This window comes from Ursus americanus, chromosome 18, assembly GCF_024610735.1.
Source record: "Ursus americanus isolate L20-20 chromosome 18, mUrsAme1.1.p, whole genome shotgun sequence".
In the NCBI taxonomy this organism is placed as follows: Eukaryota; Metazoa; Chordata; class Mammalia; order Carnivora; family Ursidae; genus Ursus; species Ursus americanus.
The window spans coordinates 7,732,753-7,757,847 of NC_142144.1; the positions used below are offsets into that span (position 1 = coordinate 7,732,753).

At 55.2% G+C, this 25,095-nt stretch overlaps 1 protein-coding gene across 3 annotated transcripts in view; it reads left to right on the forward strand.

Moving 5' to 3' along the window:
• The first annotated feature begins 152 nt into the window (after window positions 1–152).
• ENG (endoglin) overlaps window positions 153–25,095 on the forward strand; it is a 31,193-nt gene continuing 6,250 nt past the window's right edge. Inside the window, exons 1-8 of one of the 3 annotated variants that reach the window (XM_045771000.2) lie at window positions 153–577; window positions 8,272–8,414; window positions 17,706–17,846; window positions 20,411–20,573; window positions 21,224–21,389; window positions 21,647–21,773; window positions 22,192–22,366; window positions 22,592–22,737. In XM_045771000.2, coding sequence (XP_045626956.1) covers window positions 511–577; window positions 8,272–8,414; window positions 17,706–17,846; window positions 20,411–20,573; window positions 21,224–21,389; window positions 21,647–21,773; window positions 22,192–22,366; window positions 22,592–22,737 — 1,128 coding nt within the window. In that variant the 5' untranslated portion in view covers window positions 153–510. The remainder of the gene's footprint in view (window positions 578–8,271; window positions 8,415–17,705; window positions 17,847–20,410; window positions 20,574–21,223; window positions 21,390–21,646; window positions 21,774–22,191; window positions 22,367–22,591; window positions 22,738–25,095) is intronic. The other 2 variants (XM_045770998.2, XM_045770999.2) reach the window with 2 other exon arrangements.

Sequence of the window (25,095 nt, forward strand, 5' to 3'; positions counted from 1 at the left end):
ATGTGGGGAGACCAGCCTGGAGCCTGGGCCCTCCCACCCCACTGCCTCCCCACCCCCCACAGGGCCCCCCACCCAGCGACAAAGCCCGTGGCACTTCCTCTCCCCGCCTGGCAGGCCGCCTGGCCCGGCCCCTTCTCTAAGGAAGCGCATTTCCTGCCTCCCCGGGGCCAGGCTGGATGAGCCGGGAGCTCCCCACCGCTGCCGGTCATACCACTGCCTCCAGCTGCAACCCCAGGCCAGGACTGCTGCCGCCACTGCTGTCCACAGGAGCCCAGCACCCCCTCCCCGCTCACCACCGGCCAGCGACCCCCGGCCCGGCCCTGCGCCCCCGTGACCACTTCTCCTGACCCCTCGGCCGCCACCTCAGAAGGCTGGAGCGGGGACGCCGTCGCTCCGGCCGCCTGTTCCCCTTGGGTCCCCGCTCGCGCCCACGCCGGCCCCCACGCCCGCCCGCAGCCCTGCCCCTGGACACCGGATAAGGCCCAGCGCACGGACCCCCTGGTGGACAGCATGGACCGCGGCACGCTTCCCCCGGTCTTTGCCCTGCTGCTGGCCGTCTGCTGCCTCAGGCCCACAAGTAGGTGTCCAGGGACCCCGGGTGGGGAGACTCGGCCCCAGGTGTTCCCGGGGCCTCCCCCCTGGTCCTGACCTCATGCCCAGTGGGGCTGTCCCCGGGGAGTTTGGACAGCCCAAGGTGGACACCATAGGGTGACCAACCATCCCAGTTTGGCAAGACAAAGAACTTTCAGCCCTAAACGTCTCAAGCAAATGGGAATGAGTTATTTGCCTTAACCGTGGCCTCTGGCCTCTGCCCTCCCAGCTATGTCTAGTTTCTCCCCAGAAAGCCCAGGTCCCAGAGTGCTGTGCAGCCCTGGGAGGGTCTCCTGCCCTCTCTGGGCCTTAAGATTCCCATCTGAGGAACCTGTGGGAAGGTGGGCGTGTGGATTCACAGCACTGGGGCTCTTGGTTTAAATCTCACATGGTTACTTCCTCACGGTGCGATGTTGGGGGACTGCCTTTGGGCCTCTGAGCAAAGCCGGGGCGGGCACGGAACCCCTCTGGGCTTGTTGGGGGTGGGGGCGCGGCGGCGAGGCCATGCTTGTATAGAGCGCTCCGGAGCAGCTGGAGGGTTCTGTGTCGTTACTGCGGCTTCACGATTCGCTTTAGATTCCTGCGTCTCGCCTCCCCAGGGCCTGCGAGCGGCACCAGAACACTCGTGAACTTAGCGCTCTCCCTCTGCCTCTACTTACCCTCTCTTCCTCAAAATGCGGCAGGGTAGGGACATAGGCCCAGACTAAGGGTTCTGCAGGGGCTCCTCAGCCTGGGGCCTTTTCCAGGCAGTCCTGGCTCTGCGGCCTTCGGAAACTGAGCCGATGAGAGGCCATGAGGAGCTGGGGACTCCCAGCCCTTCGCCCCGCTCATGTGGGCCTTGCTGGTCCACCCCTCAGCCACCTAAAGCCACAGGACAGTCCGATGGGCACCCCTTCACCCACGGCACATCCAGAAACACCCTAAAGGATCTGGGCTTGGGGCGGGGGGAGAACATAAGGGAAGAGCGCAGCAGTGGCCACCTCCCCACCTGATCCCACCTCGTGGCAATTTAAAGCCCCTAGTCCTTGGCCTCCAAACCCCTACCACTGCCTCGTTGAGCACACAAAACTGTCGCAGACACTAAGTGACCCAGCACAGATTTGACCCTAGGCTTGCGGCTCCTAACCACGTGTAATATGCAACCCCCCGCCCCCCTATAGCTCCCGGCAACCCTGCAAGATGGCTGCCTTTATCTCCCCATTTCACAGGCTGTGACCTACCAAGTTCACACAACTCAGACAGAAGCCTACCTGAGCTCCACGATGGGCCTCCAGGCTGCCCTGCCTTTCTCCCGCCTCTCCCGCATTTCTAGCTTGATAGCAGTGTCTTCTTCGTCATCATCAGAGAAAGATCCATGTAGATGTTTGGGTCTGGTTTTATTAGGATGGAAGGCAGTGGTGTGTTGGCAAATACTGAGCATCAGGGGTGGAGGGTGCTGGGGCTGGCATCTGTTCATGCCCATGGTGTAAATGCTCCCACGTGGCTGATTTCAAGCTACCAACTCACCAAGCTTGCAGTTGGGATGGAGGGTCCCCAGTACCTCTGTCCGGTATTTTTACCACCCATGTGCGACAGACATCTGACCTCAAGAGCATAGGTGATAGTAAAATGGAGCAAAATAATTAGGAAGTAATGAGTTTTGATATTTATTACCATTTTAAAAATACAACTTATGGGGCGCCTGGGTGGCACAGCGGTTAAGCGTCTGCCTTCGGCTCAGGGCGTGATCCCAGCGTTACGGGATCGAGCCCCACATCAGGCTCCTCCGCTATGAGCCTGCTTTTTCCTCTCCCACTCCCCCTGCTTGTGTTCCCTCTCTCGCTGGCTGTCTCTATCTCTGTCAAATAAATAAATAAAATCTTTAAAAAAATAAAAATAAAAATACAACTTATTTTTAAGCTTATAAAATTTAATTTTTTAAAGATTTTATCTTTAAGTAATACTCTACACCCAATGTGGGGCTCGAACCTACAACCCTGAGACCAAGAGTCTAGACCATACATACACTCCATGGACTCAGCCAGCCAGGTGCCCCCAAATTTAATTTTTTTTAAGATGTTATTATTTGAGAGAGAGAACAAGAATGAGTGGGGTGGGGGGCGGGGGAAGGGGCAGAGGGAGAGGGAGAAGCGGACTCCCTGCTGAGCAGGGAGCCCCACACGGGGCTCGATCCCAGGACTGTAGGATCATGACCTGAGCCAAAGGCAGACCTGAGCCACCCAGGTGCCACCCAAAATTTAATTTTTAATAATGGCTGTGTTTAATAGCCAGCTGGAAAAAACTGGGAGCAGGTACCAGTACCCCAGTGATCACAGGGTTCAGGGACATTCCAAACCACCCAGCTCAACTTTTTGACAGTCTGGGAAACTGAGGCCCATAGAGGGTAGATCGAGGCCCGGGGCAGGGTGTGGAACCCAGATCTCCACGCTGGGAGGTGGGGTGGGAGTGACCTAGGCATCCTCAATCAGGCCAGTAAAGATGGGTCCAAAACAGGTCCAAGGAAGGGTCCAGCCTTCTGGGAACCCAGCTTGGCAGAATTTCTCAAAACCCTAACATGTGTACCAGCTCAACCTTCAGCTCTGTGGAGTTATTGCCCAACTCTGTAAACGTCCGTATGGTCCATAGGTGCCTGTAACAAAAACCCATGTGGAAACCACCCAAATGTCCATCAGTCTGGGCCCTGGCAAACGAGTTAGTATTCAGTGATACCATACAGCCGAAACCGAGAAAAAGTTGAATTTGTATCTACACTGCTGTGGACGGATGTCTGGGACACGTGTGAGGTGCTCGAACAGCAGCGACTCCATTACTGTCGGGGTGAAATAGTGCACGGTACGCATAGGGACGATCTCCACGTCCCTGCTCTCCAGCGCAAGCTTTCTCTAGGGAATTGTCTCTAAGACACTTTCTCGCCACACTGGGATTTTTTTTTTTTAAGAGCAAACATGTAGATTTTTAAAGAGCAATTTAATTATACAGTCACTTCAGTCTACTCTTCAAAGAAAACAGATAAGAAGGGGGGAAAATCACTTCCCAAGTTCCTTCATTCATACAGACATTGTTGGGTGGGCTGCCTACTGGGTTTTTTCTAGCTCTTTAAGGTAACTTTAATGCAGATGATCAACATTTGGGAGCCTTGGGTACCCTTCTTATGACCCAGATGGTGTCTAGATTCGTCATGTAGACTCCATAAACGTCCCATTGTGGTTCTGGAATTTTCTTTCCCTTAGATGTGCCATCCCGTCGTTTGTCTAACGAATCCCTTATTGCCGAATATTTGGGTGTTTTCCCCGTCGAGGCTAGTTATAAATACCACCACCGAGCACGTTTTTGGTACGTGCACCTCTTCCTGTATTTTGGAGTATTTCACTTGGATAGAGTCCCAGAAGTGGGGGTGCTGGGATTTAAGGCCCATGTTGGGTGGCTGGGATCAAAGAGTGTTTCCAAAGTGTGGACAAGCCTTCGCTGGAGGAGGGGGCAGAGGCATGATTGGAGCCCTGTGCTGCCTACCACTGGCGTGGGGATCTGGGCCTCTTCAGAGAGGGGGCGAGTGACACTGGACAGACACCGCGCTTCGGGGCAGCTTCCCATTTGCCAGGAGGTAAAAGAGGAGCTGTGTGAGCCAGGAGAGGAGGAGCCCCTGGGGACGGTGGGGACATGAGCCAGGAGAGGAGGAGCCCCTGGGGACAGTGGGGACATGACCGTTGAGATTCTCATCTCAGCCAGACGGAGAGTGACACTAAGACCCAGCTCCAGCCCCGGTCTGGGGACATCAGCCCTGGATGCTGAAGGGGACCAACATCCAGGGCTGAGCTGACTTCATAGCTGGGACAGGGACAGGGGTGAAGAGACAAATGTCCCCGCTGACATTGATTTGGCACCCACTTTCTGCCACACGCCATCAGACTTAAGTTCACAAGAGCCCAGTGAAGCAGACACACCTGTCTCCCCCACATCACAGCTGAGGACACTGGGGCACAGGCAGGTGAGGAAATTTGCCCAAGTAACTGCCTGGAGATGAGCAGCCGGGGCTGGCGCCCTGGGTCGGACCACCGCACCATACTGCCTGAGGGGAGATGAGAGTTGGTCCCCTTCTTGCCCCGACCCTGGCCCTCCCAGCTGGAGTGCCGCTGGGCCAGTCCCGACGAGAAGACTTCCACAACAGGGCTTTGAAGTTTGAACAGAAGTTGACCAAAAGGTCAAGTAAAGGAAGACCATTGGTCTGGGAGAGAGCAGGGCAGCTGCAGGCCATGAGGTGTGTTTGGAGGAAGAGGTCACCCCCCCCCCCCCCAGTGGGTGTGAGTTCCCATGAGAGCAGTCGCCAGTCCTGAGCCTCCTTGTGCAGCACGAGCCTGCAGGACGCGACGCAGGTGTCCTCTGACCAACGTTCGCAGCAACTCGGTGGGGAAGCTATTGTGATTGCCATCCTCCCCCTGGTACAGATACGAACGCTGAGGCATGGAAAGGAAGCTGGCAGGTGGCAGAATCAGGATCTGAAACTTGGCATCCATCAGATCACTGCCCCCCCCTTTTAAAGATTTTATTAATTTATTTGAGAGACCACAAGCAGGGGGAGAGGCAGAGGGAGAGAGAGAAGCAGGCTCCCACCGAGCAAGGAGTCCAGAGCGGGGCTCGATCCCAGGACCCCGGGATCATGACCTGAACCGAAGGCAGACGCTTAACCGACTGAGCCACCCAGGCGCCCCAGAACCCTGTACGTTTTAATTCCATGTTAGGTGGTGGAGTGTGGACTTGACGCTGTGGGCACTGAGTAGCCGCAGGGAAGACTAGAGAAGGGAGCCTTGAGGCTTCTCTGGGGTGGCTGAGCTGGAAGCTGGGACATCTGGGAGGCTATAATGGGAGCCTGAAAGGAGCAAAGGGGGATGGATAGCTGGGCGACTGAAGAAGAGAAAAAGCAGAGAAAGCCCGTGGGAAAGGTTCTGCGCTGGTATTAGGAAGTAATGAGAGTCACTGTGTTCAGAAGCCTTACTGGGTACCAGGCTGACACACGGCTGTGCGCCAGAACCAGATTGCCCGGGTGCAAATACAGACCTTGGTACGTAATAGCTGGGCGACCTTGGGCAAATTCTGGTACCTCATGGATTTTGCTTCCCCAGGCGTCAGGTGGTTACAATAACAGTACTCACCTGTAGGGCTGCTGCAAGGATCACATGAGTGAACTCGTGTAAAGCCTCGAAACAGCACCCGGCTCTCAGTAAGCATGATGGAAGCTGTTTTGCTAATGGGGAAACTGAGGCTCAGAGAAGTTAGGCTTTTGCTCAAGGTGACCATTGTTTTGAGGGGTAGAGCTGGGACTTGACCCAGGCCATCTGACTCTGGAGTTGCTTTCCTTGACCATTATTCTCTGTGGCCTTTCAAGGTGCTGGGGTGATCAGGCAGAAAGCCCCGAGGTGGCTCTGTGCTCCTGGGTGGGGGCGGAGGAGGAAGGGGACAGAGGTGGGGAGGTGGCTCCTGGGTCTCTCGCTCGGGGCCGGGTCACCCAGGCCCCTAGCGGCGCCTCCTCCAACCCGGGTCCCGGGAGGCCCTGGCGTTTCCCTTGGTGCCAGGGGATTGTTTTCAGCTCTGTCTGGGCCCGCCTCCGGCTCCGGGAGACAGGCCCGGGCGTCATACTCCCTCCTGTCTCCCCATTCTCGTCTGCGGGGTGGGGGCAGCCAGGATTCGAAAAGGCCCCAAAATAAATGGACCTCTTATCTGATCTCCCAGCCTGGCCCGTTATCTGATCATTACATAATGGCCAGGCCTGTGGCCTCTCCCGCTGACGGCATGGAGGAGGTGGCCCCGGGCGGCCCAGGCAATCCAGGAGGAACTGGGGTTCCTGGAAGTCTGGGGAGGGGGCAGGGAAAGTCCGAAGGAAAGGAGGAAGGCACTGCGTTAATCTGTAGGCCAGACCCCAGGTCACATGGAGAGAGGAGGGTCTGAGGCCCAGCCCGGTCAGCCATGTGCTGTGTGACTTTGGCACATCCCGCCTCTCCGAGCCTCAGTCTCCCCATCTGTATAGGAAAGGTTTGGACCAGGTAGCAGCCAGAAAGTCTGTGTTCACTGATAGGGAGAGGGAGAGAGAAGGTGGGGAGCATTGAGGGGCTTAGTGGGTCACCAGGGGGTGGGACAGCAGGAGACGATGTCAGCTCTTGCGTCTGCTGGGATGAAGGGGTCTGCTGGCCTGGGACACCAGTGACCTCCCTGTCAGAGGTCCCCCACCTGCAGACTGCCCTGTCCCACCACTTCACCCCTACCCCTAAGACAGTCCATTCTTCAGTGACTGAAGTCAATCAAATAATTATAACCCAAAGAACTGCCATATGGCCTGTTCTCATGGTGTCCTCCCAACAACCTCTGTGGGTTCTGTGGGTTCCAACTGTCCTTTCACAGATGAGGAAACTGAAGCCCAAGTGGTGAAATCGTTCACCAAGCCACATAGCCAGTAAGTGCGGGCCTGAGATTCAAACCCAGGTCAGCCTGGCTCCAGGGACCTTGCCTTGAATCAAAATGCCATATGACACTTACACTGTGACCCTCGCACACAGGACAGGGCTGGGGCAAGGACTTACAAGGCCCATAGTCGCCAAACGTCCTTGTCCTGAGCTTATCCCTCCCAAGGTGCTGCTGGCAGGTGGCGTGGCCAGGGACGGCCATCTTGAGTCCTTCTCTGACCTCTGGGGCTTCTGAGCCCAGCAAGGCTGGCTTAGGAAAAAGACAGCGTGATAGCCTGGGATTTGGAAGAAGCCTCCCTACCCCCCTCCTCTGAGCTGGCGACGGCTGGACGTGCGGCCAGCCCCTCCGCGCCCATCTTTGATCTCCAAGAAAACAGGAAGTGAGCGCGACAAGATGGAGACACAAACTTCCAAACAGTCTCCCCTTCTCTGTCCTCCTTCCCTCCTCCGGAGCCCCCCCTTCCTCGGCACATTCCTTGGGACGAGGTGTAGGGGCCTCATTTCCTCTTCCTCCTCTGCTGGGTCAGGGTGAAATTCCATTCCCTTCCCTCAGGACCTGTGTTTCCGGGCAGCCCAGGAGCGGGCTCCGTGGCCCAGGCCTCCTCCCACAGCCGCCCTCTGAACCCGGGCCGCCCTTCTGGCTTGCTCCCTCCCTTGGGGCCAGGAGACTCTCAACCCTCCTTGGCCCCATTCCTTCCAGCCTCCTCGAGACGCAGGAGGGGAAGTTTTCCTCTCCCGGTCTTAGCTGTCGTCTCCCTTCGGAGTGAACCAGCCCAGAGGCTTGGGTGTGGGCACCCGCGAGCCCAGCCCCACAGCTAGGGTTGCCGGACGTAGCAAATAAAAATATAGGATGCCCAGTTAAATTTGAGTGTCAGATAAACAGTGAAAAAAATTTCGGTATAAATACGTCCCATGCAATAGTCAGGATATACTTATACTTTTAAAAATTCATCATTTTTTAAATTTATTCAAATTTAACCAGTTATCCTGCATTTATTCTGTCAACCCTACTCTTAGTCGCACTGCGACCTCAGGCAAGAAGCTTTTCCTTCCTGAGCCTTAGTTTCTCCATCTGTGGAATGGATATAATGATATCCACCTTGTACAGTCGCTAAGGGGATGCAGAAGACCCTGAGCCAGTGCCAAGCGCTAGGCATTCCAAGCATGGGTGTGACTGTCCCCACCTGACTCTCACCTGGTGCTCTCTCTGGCTGTGCTTCCCCAACAGGTCTTGCAGAAACAGTCCATTGTGACCTACAGCCTGTGGACGCCGAGGTGACATACATTACAAGTCAGGTTTCTGAGGGCTGCGTGGCTCAGGTCCCCAATGCCACCGTTGAAGTTCACATTCTCTTCCTGGAATCCTCAAGGGTGAGTGCCTGGTGGCAGGGCTGGGGTCGGGGTCCCAGAGAAAGGCCCAGGGCCGATGGGATGAGGGGAGCCTTCCCTGCGGCTGGCTGGGAGCAGCCGGCCACGTTTTCACCAGGACCCCCGACAGGAGGGAGATGTGGGCATCTCACAGGGCCAGTAAGGGATGGCATTTCTGGGGCCAGTGTCCCGGAGGTCTTCTGGATGTCACAAGTCCCAGGTGGGAAGGGCTGGGTGTGGCCAGGGGCTGGAGAAAAGCCAGGCGGGCAGTGGAACGGACCAGACGAGCTCTCACCTACAGTGATGGGGAGCTTGCTGCTTCTCTGCTGACTGGGCTCCCCTCTGAGCTTGGGTTTTGAGCAAATGCTTCCCCCCGTTGAGCCCAAATCTCCCTCCCTGCAGTGTCCCCCACTGAACATCAGTGACCTGGCCAGGCAACCCATAGAGATTGGAAGCCACTGATGCCACCTTGGAGACCACTGTCCCTACAGAGGTCCAGCATTAGCCTAAGGGCCTCCTAATGATAATAACACACGTAGGGAGTGCTTGCTATGTGCTAGGTTCTGGGCGAGGCTCGCGATGTGCTAGGTCCGGCTAGAGGCCTACTGAGAGCCAGGAATGTCTTCCATGTACGAAGCCTCCCCAGGGCCTATCTGCGAGAGTCTGGTATGACCCCCACTTTTCAAAGGAGGAAACTGAGGCAGGCCTGGACTGGTGAAGCTACACGCCCAAGGCCAGAGTCCGCACTAGATTCTGGGAGACCTCCAGCTCGGCTGTCCCCTGGCTCGCCAGCAGGTCTGTGTTCAGGCAGCATCTGGCCTGCTTGGGCTGGTGGCCACAGCGGGCTGTGCGGCCTTAGGTCCTGAAAGCGATTTAGTGGTGTCAGCTCAGTAAACTTGTGGCCAGGCTGCTCCTGAAACTGTTGAGTTGCCCCGCGTTTGTGTGGTGATAAGACGGTGCCCAGACCACCAATATCGGGGGGGGCCTGCTCCCCACCGCCCTGCCTGCCGCCAGGACTGTGGGCCTCGATAATCCCCAAACTGAGATAGTGCCAGACACACGTTAAATGGTTTCCAAAGCCATTGTAATTTTTTTCAAGTTTCGTAATGATATGGAACATGAGATTGCCCTCCTTAAGTTCATTTTGCTTTTTCTGATGACCACGTCTCTGGGTGACTGGGATCCCCCCCACACCCTAATCACTCAGCAATGGGCCAGAGTCCGAGAAAAGCCCCCTGCCAAGTGCCCAGGTCGGGGGGAAACAGATGTGTAGACAGCCAGCCAGGATCTGGGTGATGGGTGCTCTCTTGGAGAGCACAGGGCAAGGGTTCTGTGGCTGCTGTGGGATTAGACAGGGCTTCCTGGAGGAAACACCACCACGAGGATGGCCAGGAGTGAAGGAGGTGGTAGAGAAGAGCTGAGGACAGAGTGAACCACAGGCAGGTGAGTGGACCGTGGTCAGGGTCAACATGTGGTTCACCGTGGCCGGAGCTTATAGTTCACCTTGGGGCAGGGCTGGGGAGATGAAAGGCCCTGTCACCATTTTACGGAGTTTGGTCTTTCTCCTGCAGACAGAGTCACTGGAGGGTTTTTAGGGTCATGGTAGGATGCTAGTGTGACTCGTGTCATCCTAGAACTCATGACAACAGACACCCCACCCCCACCCCCCGTCGCTCTCTGCCTCTTCTGGAGCATCTGGTTCTTAATCCAAGAAGCCCCAGGCCTGCCAGGCACATCTGTTTGTGGGGGTGGTAGAGAGAGCTGGGGTTCAGGAGACTGGGGTTCCAGCCTTGGCTACATCACAGACCGGCCCCTCATAGAGTGCCTGGCACACAAAGGGGGCTCCTTCCCCTCACTCTTCCACACACACACATGTCTTGAGCTCAGGGACTCGGCGAAGAATCACAGAGTAGCAGAATCTGGCCCAGGGCCTGGCAGATAGCAAATAAGCGTGTGCTGAATGCTCCGCTCGGCGGCCTTGATACAGCAGGTTCCGAACTCGGGTTCCGGAGCCCGACGGTCTGCAGACTGAACTCTGCCTTCCCACCTTACAGCCGTAGGACCTTGGGCCACCCCTCTAGGCCTTGGCTTTCCACGGGAAATGTGGGGACGATAACAGTACCTCCCTCACGGGGGCTTTGCAAGGATCCAGTGGGGGTAGAGCAGGCAAATACTGAGGGCGGGCCTGCCCCGACTGACTGCTCAGGCTGCAGTAGCTCTGTTTGTTTTCGGTCTGTGTTATTACCCGTGTATCCATATGTATATTATGATAACAACATCTTGTCGTTATTACATGTTATTATCTTTGGCCTCCAGGTCTCACCTGTGAATACCCTCCTCTTGCTGGACATGCTCTAGTTTCCAGAACATCTTCACATCAGCCCACTAATTCGATCCCCAAGATTATTGCTACCAGGTAGCGGAGGCAGGGGCTGTGAATCTCTTTTCAGAGGGGGCAATCGAGATCCAGCCCGATGGAGCTGGGCCTGCCCACCAGGAGCTCCTGGTCTCCCTGCCCCAAGGGCCCATGATCCTCCCAGACCCTACGCTGTGACAGGGAAGGCACCTTCCTCTCCAGGCAGCCCCCAGGAATCGGGGCCACAGCCTGACAGTCCCCCACCCCCACCAACAGTCCTTGCCAGGTGCCTGCTCGGTGCCCAGCCTGTGTTGGGCACTGACGGGGCAGAGAGAGCGCAGACCCGACCTCTGCCCTTGAGCTGCTTCCAAGCAGAGGTGGGCATCCGCAGCCCCGCTCCTGAGCGAGGGGATTGGCAATGGGGGGCACGCAGGGCTGTGGAGGGAAAGGGGCATTAGTGAAAGGCTCTCGGTGTCTAGGCAGACAGAGAGGGGGCTGAAGGGCATTCCGGGCAGAGGGCACCGCACACGCAAAGGCCTGGGGCCAGAAACCTGAGCTGGCAGCGTGCGTGGGTGGCAGCTGTCTCAGCAACCAGCCCCAGCCCTCCCGAGGTACGGCCACCGTCTTCAAACCCTGGCACACAGAAACGGCTTTCCCGGCCACCCTGCGTAGACTACGAATCCTCAGATTTCCTGTGGGGGGGCGGATGAGCTGCGGCAGCCAAGAGGCTCGGGGAAGAGAGGTCCATGGCAGACAGACGAGGGGGCCTTTGGGCAGGGGCTCTATCTCGCTGGGTCCCCGAAGGGCAGGCCGGAGCCTGGATTCCGGGAGGGGGCCCAGGGTCACATCCTGACCCGCGGAGACAGGAAACCAGCCTGGTGTCTCAGCGATTCCCGTCAGACCGACTGCACGGATCTGCTGTCGTCCTCACAAACCCCAGAGCTGGGGCAGCCGCTGATTCACCCTACTTCTGGTCAAACCCCGGGGAGCCGAGGATACCCCACCCACCCCCAAGCAGAGGGAAGCTGCCAGGCTCTGGCACTGACTCATTCCTGACCAGAGGGGCAGGCAAGGCTGCTCAGGCAGAGAGGGCGAGCGGGAGGGGGCCCGGGGATCCCCCAGACCGTCCTAGGAGACTGTGAAGGGCCGTGGAGGGCAGTGTTGCTCTCAGAGCTGGGCAGTGGGGGCCCCTGTTCAGGCCCTACAATTAATGGCCCTTCTCTGGGCCTCTTCCAGTTGCACCCCCCCCACCCCAGGATAGGGTATCTGCAGGGCCAGAGGGACATGCCCACCCGGAGCCTGCCCCCGTCCCCCGAGTCCATGCCCTGGGTCCCTGGACTCCAGAATTCCCTGCCCCTGTGTGCGGAGCCTCCTCCCAGGGCCGCGTGGGGCTCTTTCTCGTCCCATCCTCTAGAGGGGGCACTGCATGGCTGGTGGGCGAGGTGGCTCTGTGTAAGGGGGCGGGCATGGCGGAGCTTGGGCATTTGGGCTGGGTTGCCCATATCCGTAGTCATGAAGAGAAGGAGGTGAAAAGAAAAGGCGGCTGGGAGCCGGGGGCTGCCATTTGTATTCTTATCCCAGGCCTTGCAGATATGAGGGGCAGGTTTGGGGGAAGGGCACGACGGATGGGGGGCCCAGCAGGGCTCTCTCACGGCTGTGTCCCCCAGGGTCCAGCTCGGGTCAGTCTGAAGTCACTCTCGGGCGGTTGGGTAGATGGATGGGTAATGGAAGGAAGGAGAACTGTGCATGCACGCGAGCGTTTGCTGAGTGACCCTCCCCGCGGGGTAGTGGCGGCACTCGCTGTTCGTCTCTGGTTGTTGCTGAGGGGTCTTAGCTTGTTCTCTTCCAAGCCCCTGGATAGACTTGCGCCTACTTCTGTGCCCCTTCACGAGCACCCAAGCCCCAGCCTGGACCCAGCACTGACCTCTCAGATTGGGAGAACACAGGCCGACCATGTGCTGCCCCCAGAAAGCAGCACGTCTCTCCTGGGAGGTTCTGGAAGCCCACTCGGTGTCCATCTGGCTAGAGACCATGACTCTGGGATGCCAAACACGGAGACCCCAGGAGGCAGGATAAAATCCAGGGACCACACGATACTAGAACATCGCTGAGCCCAACTCCTCAGACACAGATGGGGAGACTGAGGCCCAGCGAGGGGATGCCACAGTGAGGTGTGGCTTCAACATGTTCCAGCTCTAGCTGACTGCTGCCGACCTTCAACGCCAACCTCCCCAGCCCCCAGACCATGGCACTCCTCTGGGTGAGGGGGCGAGGGGGGACACACAGGTCGTGAGAGCCAGTCTGCTGTGTGTTTAGCTGGACAGCGGACACCCCACCTTGCAGGCAGCATCTCCGTGAGTCCTCGCAAGTCTGTGAAGTGGGCCTATTGCTCAGCCGATTTTCCAGACCAGGAAACTGAGGCCCAGAGAGGAATAGTGACTGCCCAGGGTTGCAGGTTAATGACTGAGCCCACATTTGAATTCAGGTTAGTCTGGCTTTGACCCCTTGCCCCTGCCGTCCTGCCAGTATGTATCATCTGAGTCTGCTGGGGTGGACGGAGGGATGGCTGGCTCCAATCTGGCCGGCTCCAGTCTGGACCTAGGAGGGTGGGGGCTGCAGGCAGCCCCAAGGCTCCACTCCTAGAAGAATTGCTGGAAGCAACTTTCTATAAGTGGCTACTACTGTTCAGAGCCTCCTCACCGAAATCCCCCCTTCCCGCCACCAACCGCTGGGCCAACAATGGCATCTGTGGGACACTGGCACAAAAATAGAAACTCAGTCTCCCGCCCACCCACTCAGGGAAGGGGCGGGGGTAGGCCTGAGTTGGCCCAGGTCAGAGCTGGGAGTGAGGGGCCGGCCAGCCTGCCTACCTCGGCTGGGCTCCCAGAATTCCCAGGATGCCTTTTGGAAGACTGGGAGCTTGTGGGGGGGGGGTGGGCAAGGCAGACCCCTTGCTTTGCCTCTGGGCTCTGGGCTGGGGTGGGGGGCGGGGGGAAGGGGGAAGTCAATGTGCGTATGAGTGACTGTGATGATGAGTCAGGGCCATGGGATGGAAATGTTTGCTGTGGAAACCCTACTGGAGTTTTCTGGTAACCAACCGGCCTCAGCTAGGTCCGGGAGCTCAGAGACCCCCGGGGGGCCAGGCTTTCCCGCCTCCCTGAGCTTGCACGCTGCTCGCTTGCTGTGTGCCCCTGCCCCACGGTTGCCCCTCTTTGGGCCTCAGCCCCCACCTCCTTTCCAGCCGCCAACTCTACCAGGAGGGACACGGTGACAACTGAGTGGTGGGTGAAGAGCTGAGTGTCATGACAAATGTCCCCGCAAAGTTCCAGCGTCATGACCCGATGCTGACTTCCGCTTCTCTTTTTTAACTTCCTTTATCTAGAGCCCCACCTGGTATCTGTTCCCAACCCTGTCCTCCCAAGTGGGGAGACTGAGGTACAGAGGAACAGGGACAGTACCCAGCGGCAGCAAGAATAGATGTTCACAGGGCTCTTTCCGGCCAGCTCCGTGGCTGCGCCCCTCGCTGCCTGTGGATGCCCACCCAGGGCAGAGAATGGACCTCATCCACTGCGGCCCGCAGCCTCCAAACCCCCGGGGCCCATCTCTTCGCTGCGAATGGGGCCCCAGAGGTCACTCCCCTGGGTGAGGACAGACAGATGGGGCTGGACAGTGATGAACTGTAGGGTGGTCTGGAAGAACAGCAGGGTCGAGAGGGAGGACACGGTCCAGGAGAGCTGCCCAGAGGTCTAGGGGCAGTGGGCTCCACTCTGGCACCTGACTTTGCCCCCCGCAGATCCCTTGGTGGCTTCCCTCCCTGAGCCTCAATTGCGGCACCTGTAAAATGGGAGGATACCTGAGTCTGCTTCAGTGAAAACCCACGTAACACGCTCAGTACAGGGTCAGGCGGGGATTAGGCTGAACCATGTGAAATTACTGATATTCAGTTGTTTTTTTCCGACAACTTCATCCAGATAACATTTGCCCATTTAGAGGGTACAATTGAATGGTTTTTAGTAGATACACAGGGTTGTGCAATCACATCCGACTGTTCAAGCTAATAGTACACACGCTATCAGGGTAAGGAGGCGGGGGCAGGTCCATTCTCAGAGATTCTCAAAGATTCTCATTCTCGAGGATTCTGGCAGGTCGGCTGTCCCGGGCCTTTCCCAACACCACCGAGGTGGGTCTCGCTTTGCTCGGGTTAATTTCAAGTAGTCTGCCAAGTATACTTCAATTTTTAAATAAATTAATGAATTAAATAAAAATTTCAGATAATCATAATTCTGGAACAAAACGTCAGTTCTGACATTTAGCTTTGTATTTCATATATTACCGAAATATATTAAATACAGCATTTAATTTTTGAAGTATTTAGAATGCATAAATATTGATTTTTTTAAAAGGTTTATTTATTCAAGTAGCCTCTACACCCAACATGGGACTCGAACTCACAGCCCTGAGATCAAGAGTTGCACATTCCTCTGGCTGAGCAGCCAGATACCCCTAGAATACATAAATATTTTAAAAAATTGATTTAAATAGATATTTTGAAAACCAAGAGGTTATAAACCCATTAGAAAACTCTAATAAAAAATGTGAACTTATAGGGGCACCTGGGTGGCTCAGTCGTTAAGCGTCTGCCTTCGGCTCAGGTCATGATCCCAGGTTCCTGGGATCGAGCCCCGTATCGAGCTCCTTTCTCAGCGGGAAGCCTGCTTCTCCCTCTCCCACTCCCCCTGCCTGTGTTCCCTCTCTCGCTGTGTCTCTCTCTGTGTCAAATAAATAAAATCTTAAAAAAAAAATGTGAACTTATAAAACATACATTTGGAGCATTTATCATCATTCTACAAATTCACATAAAAATAGAGATCCGAAGATTGGCAATGCCAGTGGTCACTAAAATGAAGAAGTTACTTGTAAAACGTTGAAAATGAAATCAATTATTCCCTCTTTTGTTTTAAAGAGCAAAGTTACAAACAAAGAGTGACTATGGTGTCATTATTGACTAACGGAAATATTTCTGGGCAGATTTTTCCAGTGGCTGAAACATGCTCTCTGGCTCTGTGACATCAGCTGGGGAAATGGCCAGGAGATAATTGCAAGGGAGATCTAAAACTTTCCACTGATGTCTTCATCTTGAAATACTGCTCTCCTCTCTGATAAGTATGAGGAGGCTTGGGGGGTCGGGTTTTATCTCGGTTGTAGAGGCTGCCAGCCTCAGAGAGCGGCTGGGGCTCATTGCTCGGTGGAATGTTTCCATTCATCTTTGTCCTCGCGAGTCCGTGGCGGGGCTCCTGAGGCCTATCCCTGCCTGTTCACTGGCTCAGAAAGTCTTTGAGCGGGGGCGCCTGGGTGGCACAGCGGTTAAGCGTCTGCCTTCGGCTCAGGGCGTGATCCCGGCGTTATGGGATCGAGCCCCCGCTATGAGCCTGCTTCTTCCTCTCCCACTCCCCCTGCTTGTGTTCCTCTCTTGCTGGCTGTCTCTATCTCTGTTGAATAAACAAATAAAATCTTTAAAAAAAAGAAAGAAAGAAAGAAAGTCTTTGAGCAGAGCTGAGGTTCGATCGTTCTTTCTTCTTCTTTTTTTTTTTTTTTAAAGATTTATTTCTTTATTGGGGCTCCTGGGTGGCTCCGTTGGTTAAGTGTCCTCTCTCTGCCTCTCAAATAAATAAATAAAATCTTTTAAAAAATTATTTATTTGAGGGGCGCCTGGGTGGCACAACGGTTAGGCGTCTGCCTTCGGCTCGGCGTGATCCTGGCATTGTGGGATCGAGCCCCACATCAGGCTCCTCCACTATGAGCCTGCTTCTTCCTCTCCCACTCCCCCTGCTTGTGTTCCCTCTCTCGCTGGCTGTCTCTATCTCTGTCGAATAAATAAATAAAATCTTTAAAAAAAAATTATTTATTTGAGAGACAGCACGGCGGGAGGGTCAGAGGGAGAGGGAGAGAGACTCCCAAGCAGACTCCATGCTGAGCACAGAGCCCGACTCAGGGCTCGATGTCATGACCCTGACAGCGCGACCCGAGCCGAAGCCAAGACTTGGACACTTACTTAACCGGCGCCCCTGAAGTGGTTCTTTCAACAGAAGCTTTGCCTTGGGGGTTCGCTGTGTCCTTTTCCTTCTTGGGAATAAGGAGGTGTAGAAAAATGTGGTGGGGCCATGTGGTTAGAGCATGCATACCTGCTGTGTGATCCTGGGCAAACAACTTCACCTCTCTGTGCATTTCCCCATCTGTTAAGTGAGAATAATGGTGCCTACCTCTTAAGGTTGTTACGAGGATTAAATGAGTCCATAGGTAAAGCACTCGGAACAGTCCTGGCACTACGTAGGGGTTAGGGATTGTTATTACCGTGCATGTGGATATGATTGTTGTTAGGGAGGCGTTCTAAATGCATACACCATGGTAAACGAACACTTTTCATGCTGTAGGTGCCTCTCGGGATGTGATGATTTCAAGTTCACGGTCTTGTATCAAAATGATGGTATTATATCAACAGAAATATGGGCGTTTCGGTACTTTAGGAAGGCAAACAGGAATGCGGGAAACCGGGAAGGGCTGATGCCTCGACACTGCTGCCTAGGAACAGTGAAAGGGCACAGGGTACCATCCAAGTCACACAGGTGCTCACAGGCCTGGTATACAGCAGGCGCCCCACAGAAACCGCAAACTTTGGTCTGCTGGATAAAGTTCAGGCTTATCGCAACTTTTTAAAATCTCTTTGGGTTTGATGAGACCAATCGCCTTCATCCATTCAGCCAATATTTTGTGAGCATCTCCCGACGGCCGGGCCCAGTGCTGGGCCCTGGGAGGCAGGGGCAGCCCAGCGGGGCAGGGAGAGTGGAGGGGAGGCTGCTGAGGAGGGAGTCTTTACGACTGATCCTGGTGCAGGCCTGACTGGTCTGTGTGTGTGTGTCTTTCTCCTGTCCCCACCCCAGGAGCTGTCAGAGCTGGAGCTAACTCTCCAGAAGGCCCAGCAAAACGGCACCCGGCCCCGAGAGGTGCTTCTGGTCCTCGGTGCAAACAAGAACATGCTTTTACGGTTGCAGGCCCCAGGAATCGCACTCAACCTGGCCTTCGTGAGTGTTAACCTCCCGCCCTGGGCTGAGGCTCTGGCCATGCGAGGCCCCTGCTCTGTGTCTCTGGGGGCCAGGCTCTCCTGCCCCGGCAGCCCTGCTTCTCTTTTTCACTCTGACATTATTCACCCTGCCTGGTGAATCCCATGGGGCCCTGCTGAGAGAGCCCAGGAGGCAGCAGGGTCTGGGGTGAAGAGTCCAAACCCAGGTGTGGGAGCCAGGTTGATGGGCAACCCTGGCCAAGTCCAGTCGTCTTGCACAGCCGGCCTTCCCACCTGCCGGGTGGCAGACCTGCATCCAGGGACTTCCCATAAGGTAATCTCATCACTGTCTCTAGAAAAAGTTACACGACAGGTTTGAAAATATTTAAGTACAAAGGAAAAGGAAACCTAACCATGGTTTAGTAGTAGTGATGGTAACGAAATGGGATTGGGAGAGACATTTATTTATTTGCTCTTTACGCTTTGTTGAATTTGCAAGCTTTGCTCTAGGGAACATGGCCTACATTGGAGAAAAAAATATTTTGCAAAAATTCCAGTTTTAAGTGTCAGGCACGTCCACCAGAGAGAGGAGGTCAATGGGCTGGGAGCCACAGCAAGGGGGGGTCAGGGCTGGAGGAGGTGGGGTGGCCTGTGGGCACTGACTCCCCCACTGGAAGGCCCTGGGAGGTGGTCCCCAGATGGGAGCAGCTGCTGTTTACAGCCAGAGAAAGCAAAGGGCAGGGATGGGGGTGGACAGCAAAGCTAACAAGGGGGAGAGAAACACAAAGAAAAAGGGAACTAGGAAGAGCCAGCCTGTTGTGGGAGAGACAGACGGACAGATACTCAGATGAGAGAGGAGGAGGAGGAGGAGGAGGAGGAGGGCTGGGAACCGAAGACAGACCCAGATCCAGGGCTGCCTAGGAGTCAGGCCCAGAGAAGGAGATGTTGGGGGTGGGGCGAGGAATCCAGGCTCACAGCAGGCACAGCAGAGACAGACAGACAGAGCCAGTGTGAAAGCCCAGGGAGCCACGGAAGCCAAGCAGGAGGGCAGAACTGGACCAGCCCCATGTGGTACTTCCCTCTGTTCCCAGGGGGGGTAAACCGAGGCCCCATGGAGAGCCAGGGCTTACCGGGTCCCCTCCCACTTAACTCTCCCCCCTTCTCGCCTTCCCTTTCCCCTTCCGGTTCCTGGGCCCTGAAGGCAGGGATCTGAGCCCTGGCGGGCCCTGGGTGACGCAGGGAACATGAAACGCACCCACAGGGCAGGAAGGTCGCAGCAGCTGCTGGCTGGGTCTGGGCCACGCCTTCCTCCCAGGAGCTAAGAATACTCAGGGATGGGGGTGGGGCACTGTAGATGCTGTGTGTGTGTGTGGGGGGGGTACTACAGCTACCTGAAGAGGGGGCAGGGACTCCACCAGAGGGGCCACAGTTGGGTTTGGAACTTGGGCCTCTGTGTCTGACCCAGCACCGGGTGACTGACAAATGCCTTGCCTTTAATCCCTCTTACACCCCCATTTTACAGATGATGACATCCCCCAAGAGTCAGACTGTGTAAAGGTCCCTAACCTCCTCCTGCTCTAAAGCACTGCCCCAGCCCTTCCACCCTGGGGGCTGAGTTCCTCACCCAGGTGCTCATCACTTTGCCCCCTTGTTTAAATCCTGCTCCATTCTAGGTGGACCATTCTATGGTATCTTGCCTACTGCCACTGCCGGGGGCAGTCCCCCTTAGTATCTAGCCTGAAGCCCTTATGCTGCTGTTGCTTCAGAGCAACGACCCTGGCTTTGAAGATGGAATGCAAAGGAACTCTGAGTCAGGGGCCCCAACAACTTCCTCTGACTCCTTAGACTTCCACAGAACACCTCTTCCAGGAAGTCTTCCCTGTTTCCTTCCCCAGGGTCTCTCCTTGAGGCCTGGGCAGTAGAGCTGGTGAGGTGCTAGATCCCCCCACATTCCCATCCCTGTCCATCCAGAGACCTGTCTCGTTCCCTTGCTTCTATTAAATAATATCCTCCGTCTTCTGTTGTTTCAAGTGACTTGATGTGCAAGTAGTTTCTGGATGGTAAGATCCCCCAGGACAGGGACAATCCCCATTAGTCTTTCATTCATGCATTTATTCATCTGTTTCTTCTTTCTGTCCTTCCTCCCTTCCCTTGTGCAGGGAGCACCTGCTGTGTGCTAGGTATGTGGGTAAAGCTGACACAGCAGGAAAGTCAAGTATTTCTCAGTGCCTACTATGTGTCCAGCACCATGCGGGGATGGGCAGGGCAGACCCATGATGTCACAAGTGTGGGTTGTATGAGTAAGACTGTGGAGGGGTGGGGAGGTGATGTTTGGACAGTAGGATGAAGAAGGATGTGTCTCCGTCTGGCAGCAGGTGTGGAAGGGCGATGAGACAGATCTGGCTCTGGGTGGGAGGCTAATGAGGGGGCTCTGGACTTCAGATCCATCAGCCTCAGCATTCTCAGCCCTGCCTCCTCCACTCTGCCAACCAGCTGCCTCCCCAGATTACCTCCCAACCTCCTGAATGGGACAGAGGGGGCTCGGGGCCCAGGAGCAGCACCCTGAGCCTCCCTGTGTCTTCCCAGAACCCCAAACTGATCTTCCAAGGGCACCCAGGAGTCAACACCACGCAGCTGCCACCCTTCACCACCAAGAAGCAGTTCCTCGACTGGGCAGAAACGAAGGGCCCCATTGCATCTATCGCTGAGCTGAATGACCCTCAAAGCATCCTCCTCCGTCTGGACCAAGGTCAGCCTCCCCCACAGCCTCTCTGGACTCAGGACTCAGCTCTGAAGAAATGTGAATTCCTCAGGCCCATTTCTCAGATGTGGACACTAAGCCTCCACAATGGGATGTGATTTGCCGCAGGTCACATGTAACAAATGAGTGCTCTCTCGGGACAGTAATTTTTGGCCTAGAAAGCAGCACTTTTATTTATTGTGCACCTACTATACGCTCAGTCCTATGTTAGGCATTTGGAGATTCTGTGCAGACAGACCCAGATCCTGCCATCCTGGAGCCAACACTGGCGAGGAGATGGCAGTAAATATGTACACAGATGAATAAATTCCCTAATTTCCAGCCATGGTAAATGCTGGAAAAGAGGAAAGTGAGGTGATGTGCTGGTGGTCACAGGGCTGCACCCCTAACATGCACTATGGGTTCATGCCTTTACTAACCCTGTGTCCACAGCTGAGGAAACAGGCCAGGGGGTTTGCCCCCAGTCCCTTGGCAGTAAGTGGTGGAGGGGAGATTTGAATTCAGGTCCTCCCGGGCATCCCACTTCTTTGCTGCTCCATCCTGCCCAACCCTCCCCCCCTTTACTGTGGGTGAGGCCGAGCCTCTGTATTAGTGCCAGGCTTTTCAGGGAGGGAACTGAGGTGCGCTTGTCCCCACAGCCCCGAGGGCACCGTCCTCCTGCAATCTGGAACCCCTCAAGGACATGGGCCACACTCTCGAATGGAGCCCGCTCACCCCCGCCTCTGTCCGGGGCTGCCGTTTGGAAGGGGTGCCTGGCCACAAGGAAGCGCACATCGTGAGGGTCCTGCCAGGCACCGAGGCCGGGTAAGGGTGCCCGCCCCGCCCCCACCAAGCCCCGCCCATCCCTGGCGAGGTTAGAGCGTCTTTGCCACCACCTTAGCCCTGGGACCCTCCCCTGTGGGCCAAGCCCCGCCCACCTCCACGCCCCTCCCGCCGGTCTGCAGTGACAGGTGAAAGAAGTCGGCGGCCGCCCACCCGACCCGTCCCGACCCGTCTCCATCAGGCCCCGCCCAACCCCGCATTCCCGCGCTGCGTTGACGCCGGGGTCTGTCTCCCCGCAGGCCCCGCACGGTGACCGTGAAGGTGGAGCTGCGTTGTGCTTCGGGGGATCCCGACGCTGTGCTTATCCTGCAAGGTCCACCCTATGTGTCCTGGCTCATCGACGCCAACCACAACATGCAGATCTGGGTGAGTCTTGCTCCGCGACCCAGACAGCCCTGCTGCGCAGGCCTCACCGAGGCTCCCCAGAGAGAAAACGCAAACTCCCTGCATGAGCACCCTGGCCCTGAGTCTTGACACATGCACCCCCTTCCTCTGTGCACCAGCTATTCTGCCTTCAGACCTTCACCCAGATGGTACCTCTTCCACAAAGCCTTCCATGATCCCCTGGAAAGGCCCCTACCCCAGCCTACAGGGTCAGGGAAGATTCCTGAAGAAGGGAGCCCCAAGCTGATCTGAAGGACAAACGGGAGCCAGTAGATGAGGGGAGGTGGCCCAGGGGTAGGAGACTGTAGGAGCAAAGGAGAGAGTGGCCCTGAGGCCTGGCATAACCCTGCCGGGCTGCGTGCCCCCTGACTGTGTCTGTGGCTTCCTGCTCTGTCGTTAGACCACTGGTGAATACTCCTTCAAGATCTTTCCGGAGAAGAACATCCGTGGCTTCGTGCTCCCGGATACACCCCAAGGCCTGCTGGGGGAGGCCCGGAGACTCAACGCCAGCATGGTAGCATCCTTCGTGGAGCTCCCTCTGGCCAGTGTCGTCTCGCTGCAGGCCCACAGCTGCGGTGAGCACCCTCTTCCCTTCCCTTGCCCCCTCCTGGGACCAGTGGCCAGGGCGCGGTGCAGCACCACCGAGCCGCTGTGTGAGCCCGGCGCTTGCATCGGCCGGCGGGAGCCCCATCTTCCCCATCCACAGGCCGGGTCAGTGAAAGTAGCTAGTTATGGAAGCACTTGGTGCCCGGTGCCCGGGGAGTGCTCAGTGACTTGCCTGCCGGCCTCTGCTGCCCTAGCAGGTCGTGGGCTGCAGACCTCTCCCCCACCCGTCCGGACCACCCCTCCCAAGGAGAGCTGCAACCAGGAGCTGCTCCTGTCCCTGATCCAGCCCAAGTGCTCGGAAGACGTCATGACTGTGGTGCTCAAGAAAGATCTCATCTCAGTAAGCGAACCCCTGGGGACCTGGGGAGCTGGTCCTTCCTTTAGGCCAAGAGTCTTGGGATCCTGACCCAGGCAGAGAGACAAATCCCATCCCTCTGCAAGCCTCAGTGTTTCCACCTGTGAAATGGGCTTGATAATGGACCTGCCATGCAGGAAGGGTTAAATGAGGTCTGACACAGTAAGTGCTCAGTAAACGGGTACTAGTCATTGTTCGTTAATCCTAAATGCAGGCTGAGCCGGGCGGGCCCTTAACACAGGATCCTTACGGTATGATCTCCGCCTGATGAGGAGCAAGGGTACTGACTATAAGAATAACCTGGGATTTTTTTAAATGTGAAAAATTAGGAAAGAAAATCTCAACCTTCCTGGCCAAAGACCATGGCTACCAGCATTCTAGTGGGTTTCTTTCTGGAATGCGTTCTCTGTATTTCGTATATGGTGTTATCTCCAGTGCACTTGTCTGTCTCCTGCTATATTCACTTACTGTATTTTTAGAACTTTGACATATGTACTTAATGGCACTTTAATAAGCACAAATTATTCCATCATATTGGCATACGCCATAATTAACTCCTCCCTTGTTAGACATTTAGGCTGCTTCCAATTGTGCAACAGTAGGAAGACGCAGAAAATATCACCATGCATTCTTTATATAGGATTGTTTTCTTAGGCTAGATTTCCACATGAGCGAGATTGCTGGGTCAGAATGCATGAATATGCTGTAAGTTTCGATACATGTTGCCAACCCACTTTCCAAAAGATGATTCCAACTTTCCCTGCTGATTTAGGAGAGCATTTTGACGCTCTCTCTCCAGACTATTATTTTTGTTTAAAAAAAAAAAAACACCTTTGCCGGGGTGCCTGGCTGGCTCAGTGGGTGCAGCATGCGACTCTTGGTCTTGGATCATGAGTTCAAGCCCCACGTTGGGCGCAGAGCTTGCTTAAAAAATAAAAAATAATAATAGAATTTTAAAAATTAAAAAAAACCTTTGCCAACATGAGAGATGGGACATGGAGCTCCGTTCTTGTTTCAACTTATAATTCTTTGATTAGTAGTGAGGGTAGGCATGACTCCATGTGACTTATAATCACCTAAGCTCAGTGCTCTTCTTGATGACTTTTATAAGCATTTTATAGAAAGAAAAACATTGCAGGCCCTTTGTGCACCATTATTCGAAATAATTTCTCTTTGTTATATCTCTAAATTTTGGCCAAAGTGATTTTTGTGTTTGGGGACATTTTATTTTATTTTATTTTATTTTATTTTATTTTATTTTATTTTATTTTATTTTATTAGATTTTATTTATTTATTGGACAGAGATAGAGACAGCCAGCGAGAGAGGGAACACAAGCAGGGGGAGTGGGAGAGGAAGAAGCAGGCTCATAGCGGAGGAGCCTGATGTGGGGCTTGATCCCAGAACGCCGGGATCACGCCCTGAGCCGAAGGCAGACGCCCAACCGCTGTGCCACCCAGGCGCCCCTGGGGACATTTTAAAAACATTGGGCCAGCCTTGCTGCCCATCTCCCCCTGTGTGATTTCTTCTGTTCTGAGGCAGGAAATCTCGGCCAGAGCCTTGACAAATCACCCATCATCTCAGGGATCTTTAGAATAATGCTTAAATCTGTAGTTAGGCACACGTGGAAGTTTTGGGGGGTGTGGGGTACAGGGGCAACATGAAGTGCCACCTGTCTGCTACCCGTCTCTTCTCACCCTCTACCTCCCTCCGGCCCAGCAGGTGCCAGGAGGTGAAGGAGATAGTGCGGGGCCCCACTGGCTGGCATGACTGCTGCCCAGGCCAAATACACACACACACACACACACACACACACACACACACACACACACACACACAATCTGCCCATTTTCTCTGAGTACAGCATCCATATAGAAGAGAATACAAAGAAAAGGGTAGGAACAGAATTATCCCAACATGGAACATTCTGCCCGCTCACTGACTTAAGAAATGTGGTCAGTGTGCAGAGCTGGGATTCCAGGCCTATGTGTCACTGGGGCTTCACCCAGAGTCATTTTTATTTGGTGGGCCGTTATCTCCTCAGGTGGCTCCGGGCACCTGAGGGGCGGTAGCCATCAGCGGTGGCATTCTGGAGGAGACATGAGTTAGCTGGGTTCAAGTGGGACCTCCAACAGCTCGCTCAACTCGAAGACGCCAAGATTCTTTGACTCTGTGATCCCAAGAGCGTGACTGAAAAATTCTAAGACTGATTTTTCTAAGACCGGAGGTGGCAAACTGTGGCCCTCTGCCTGTTTTGTAAATCAAGTTTTATTAGCATACGGCCACACCCATTCATTTACATACGTTCTAGAGCTGCTTTCAGGCTATAATGGCAAAGTTGGGT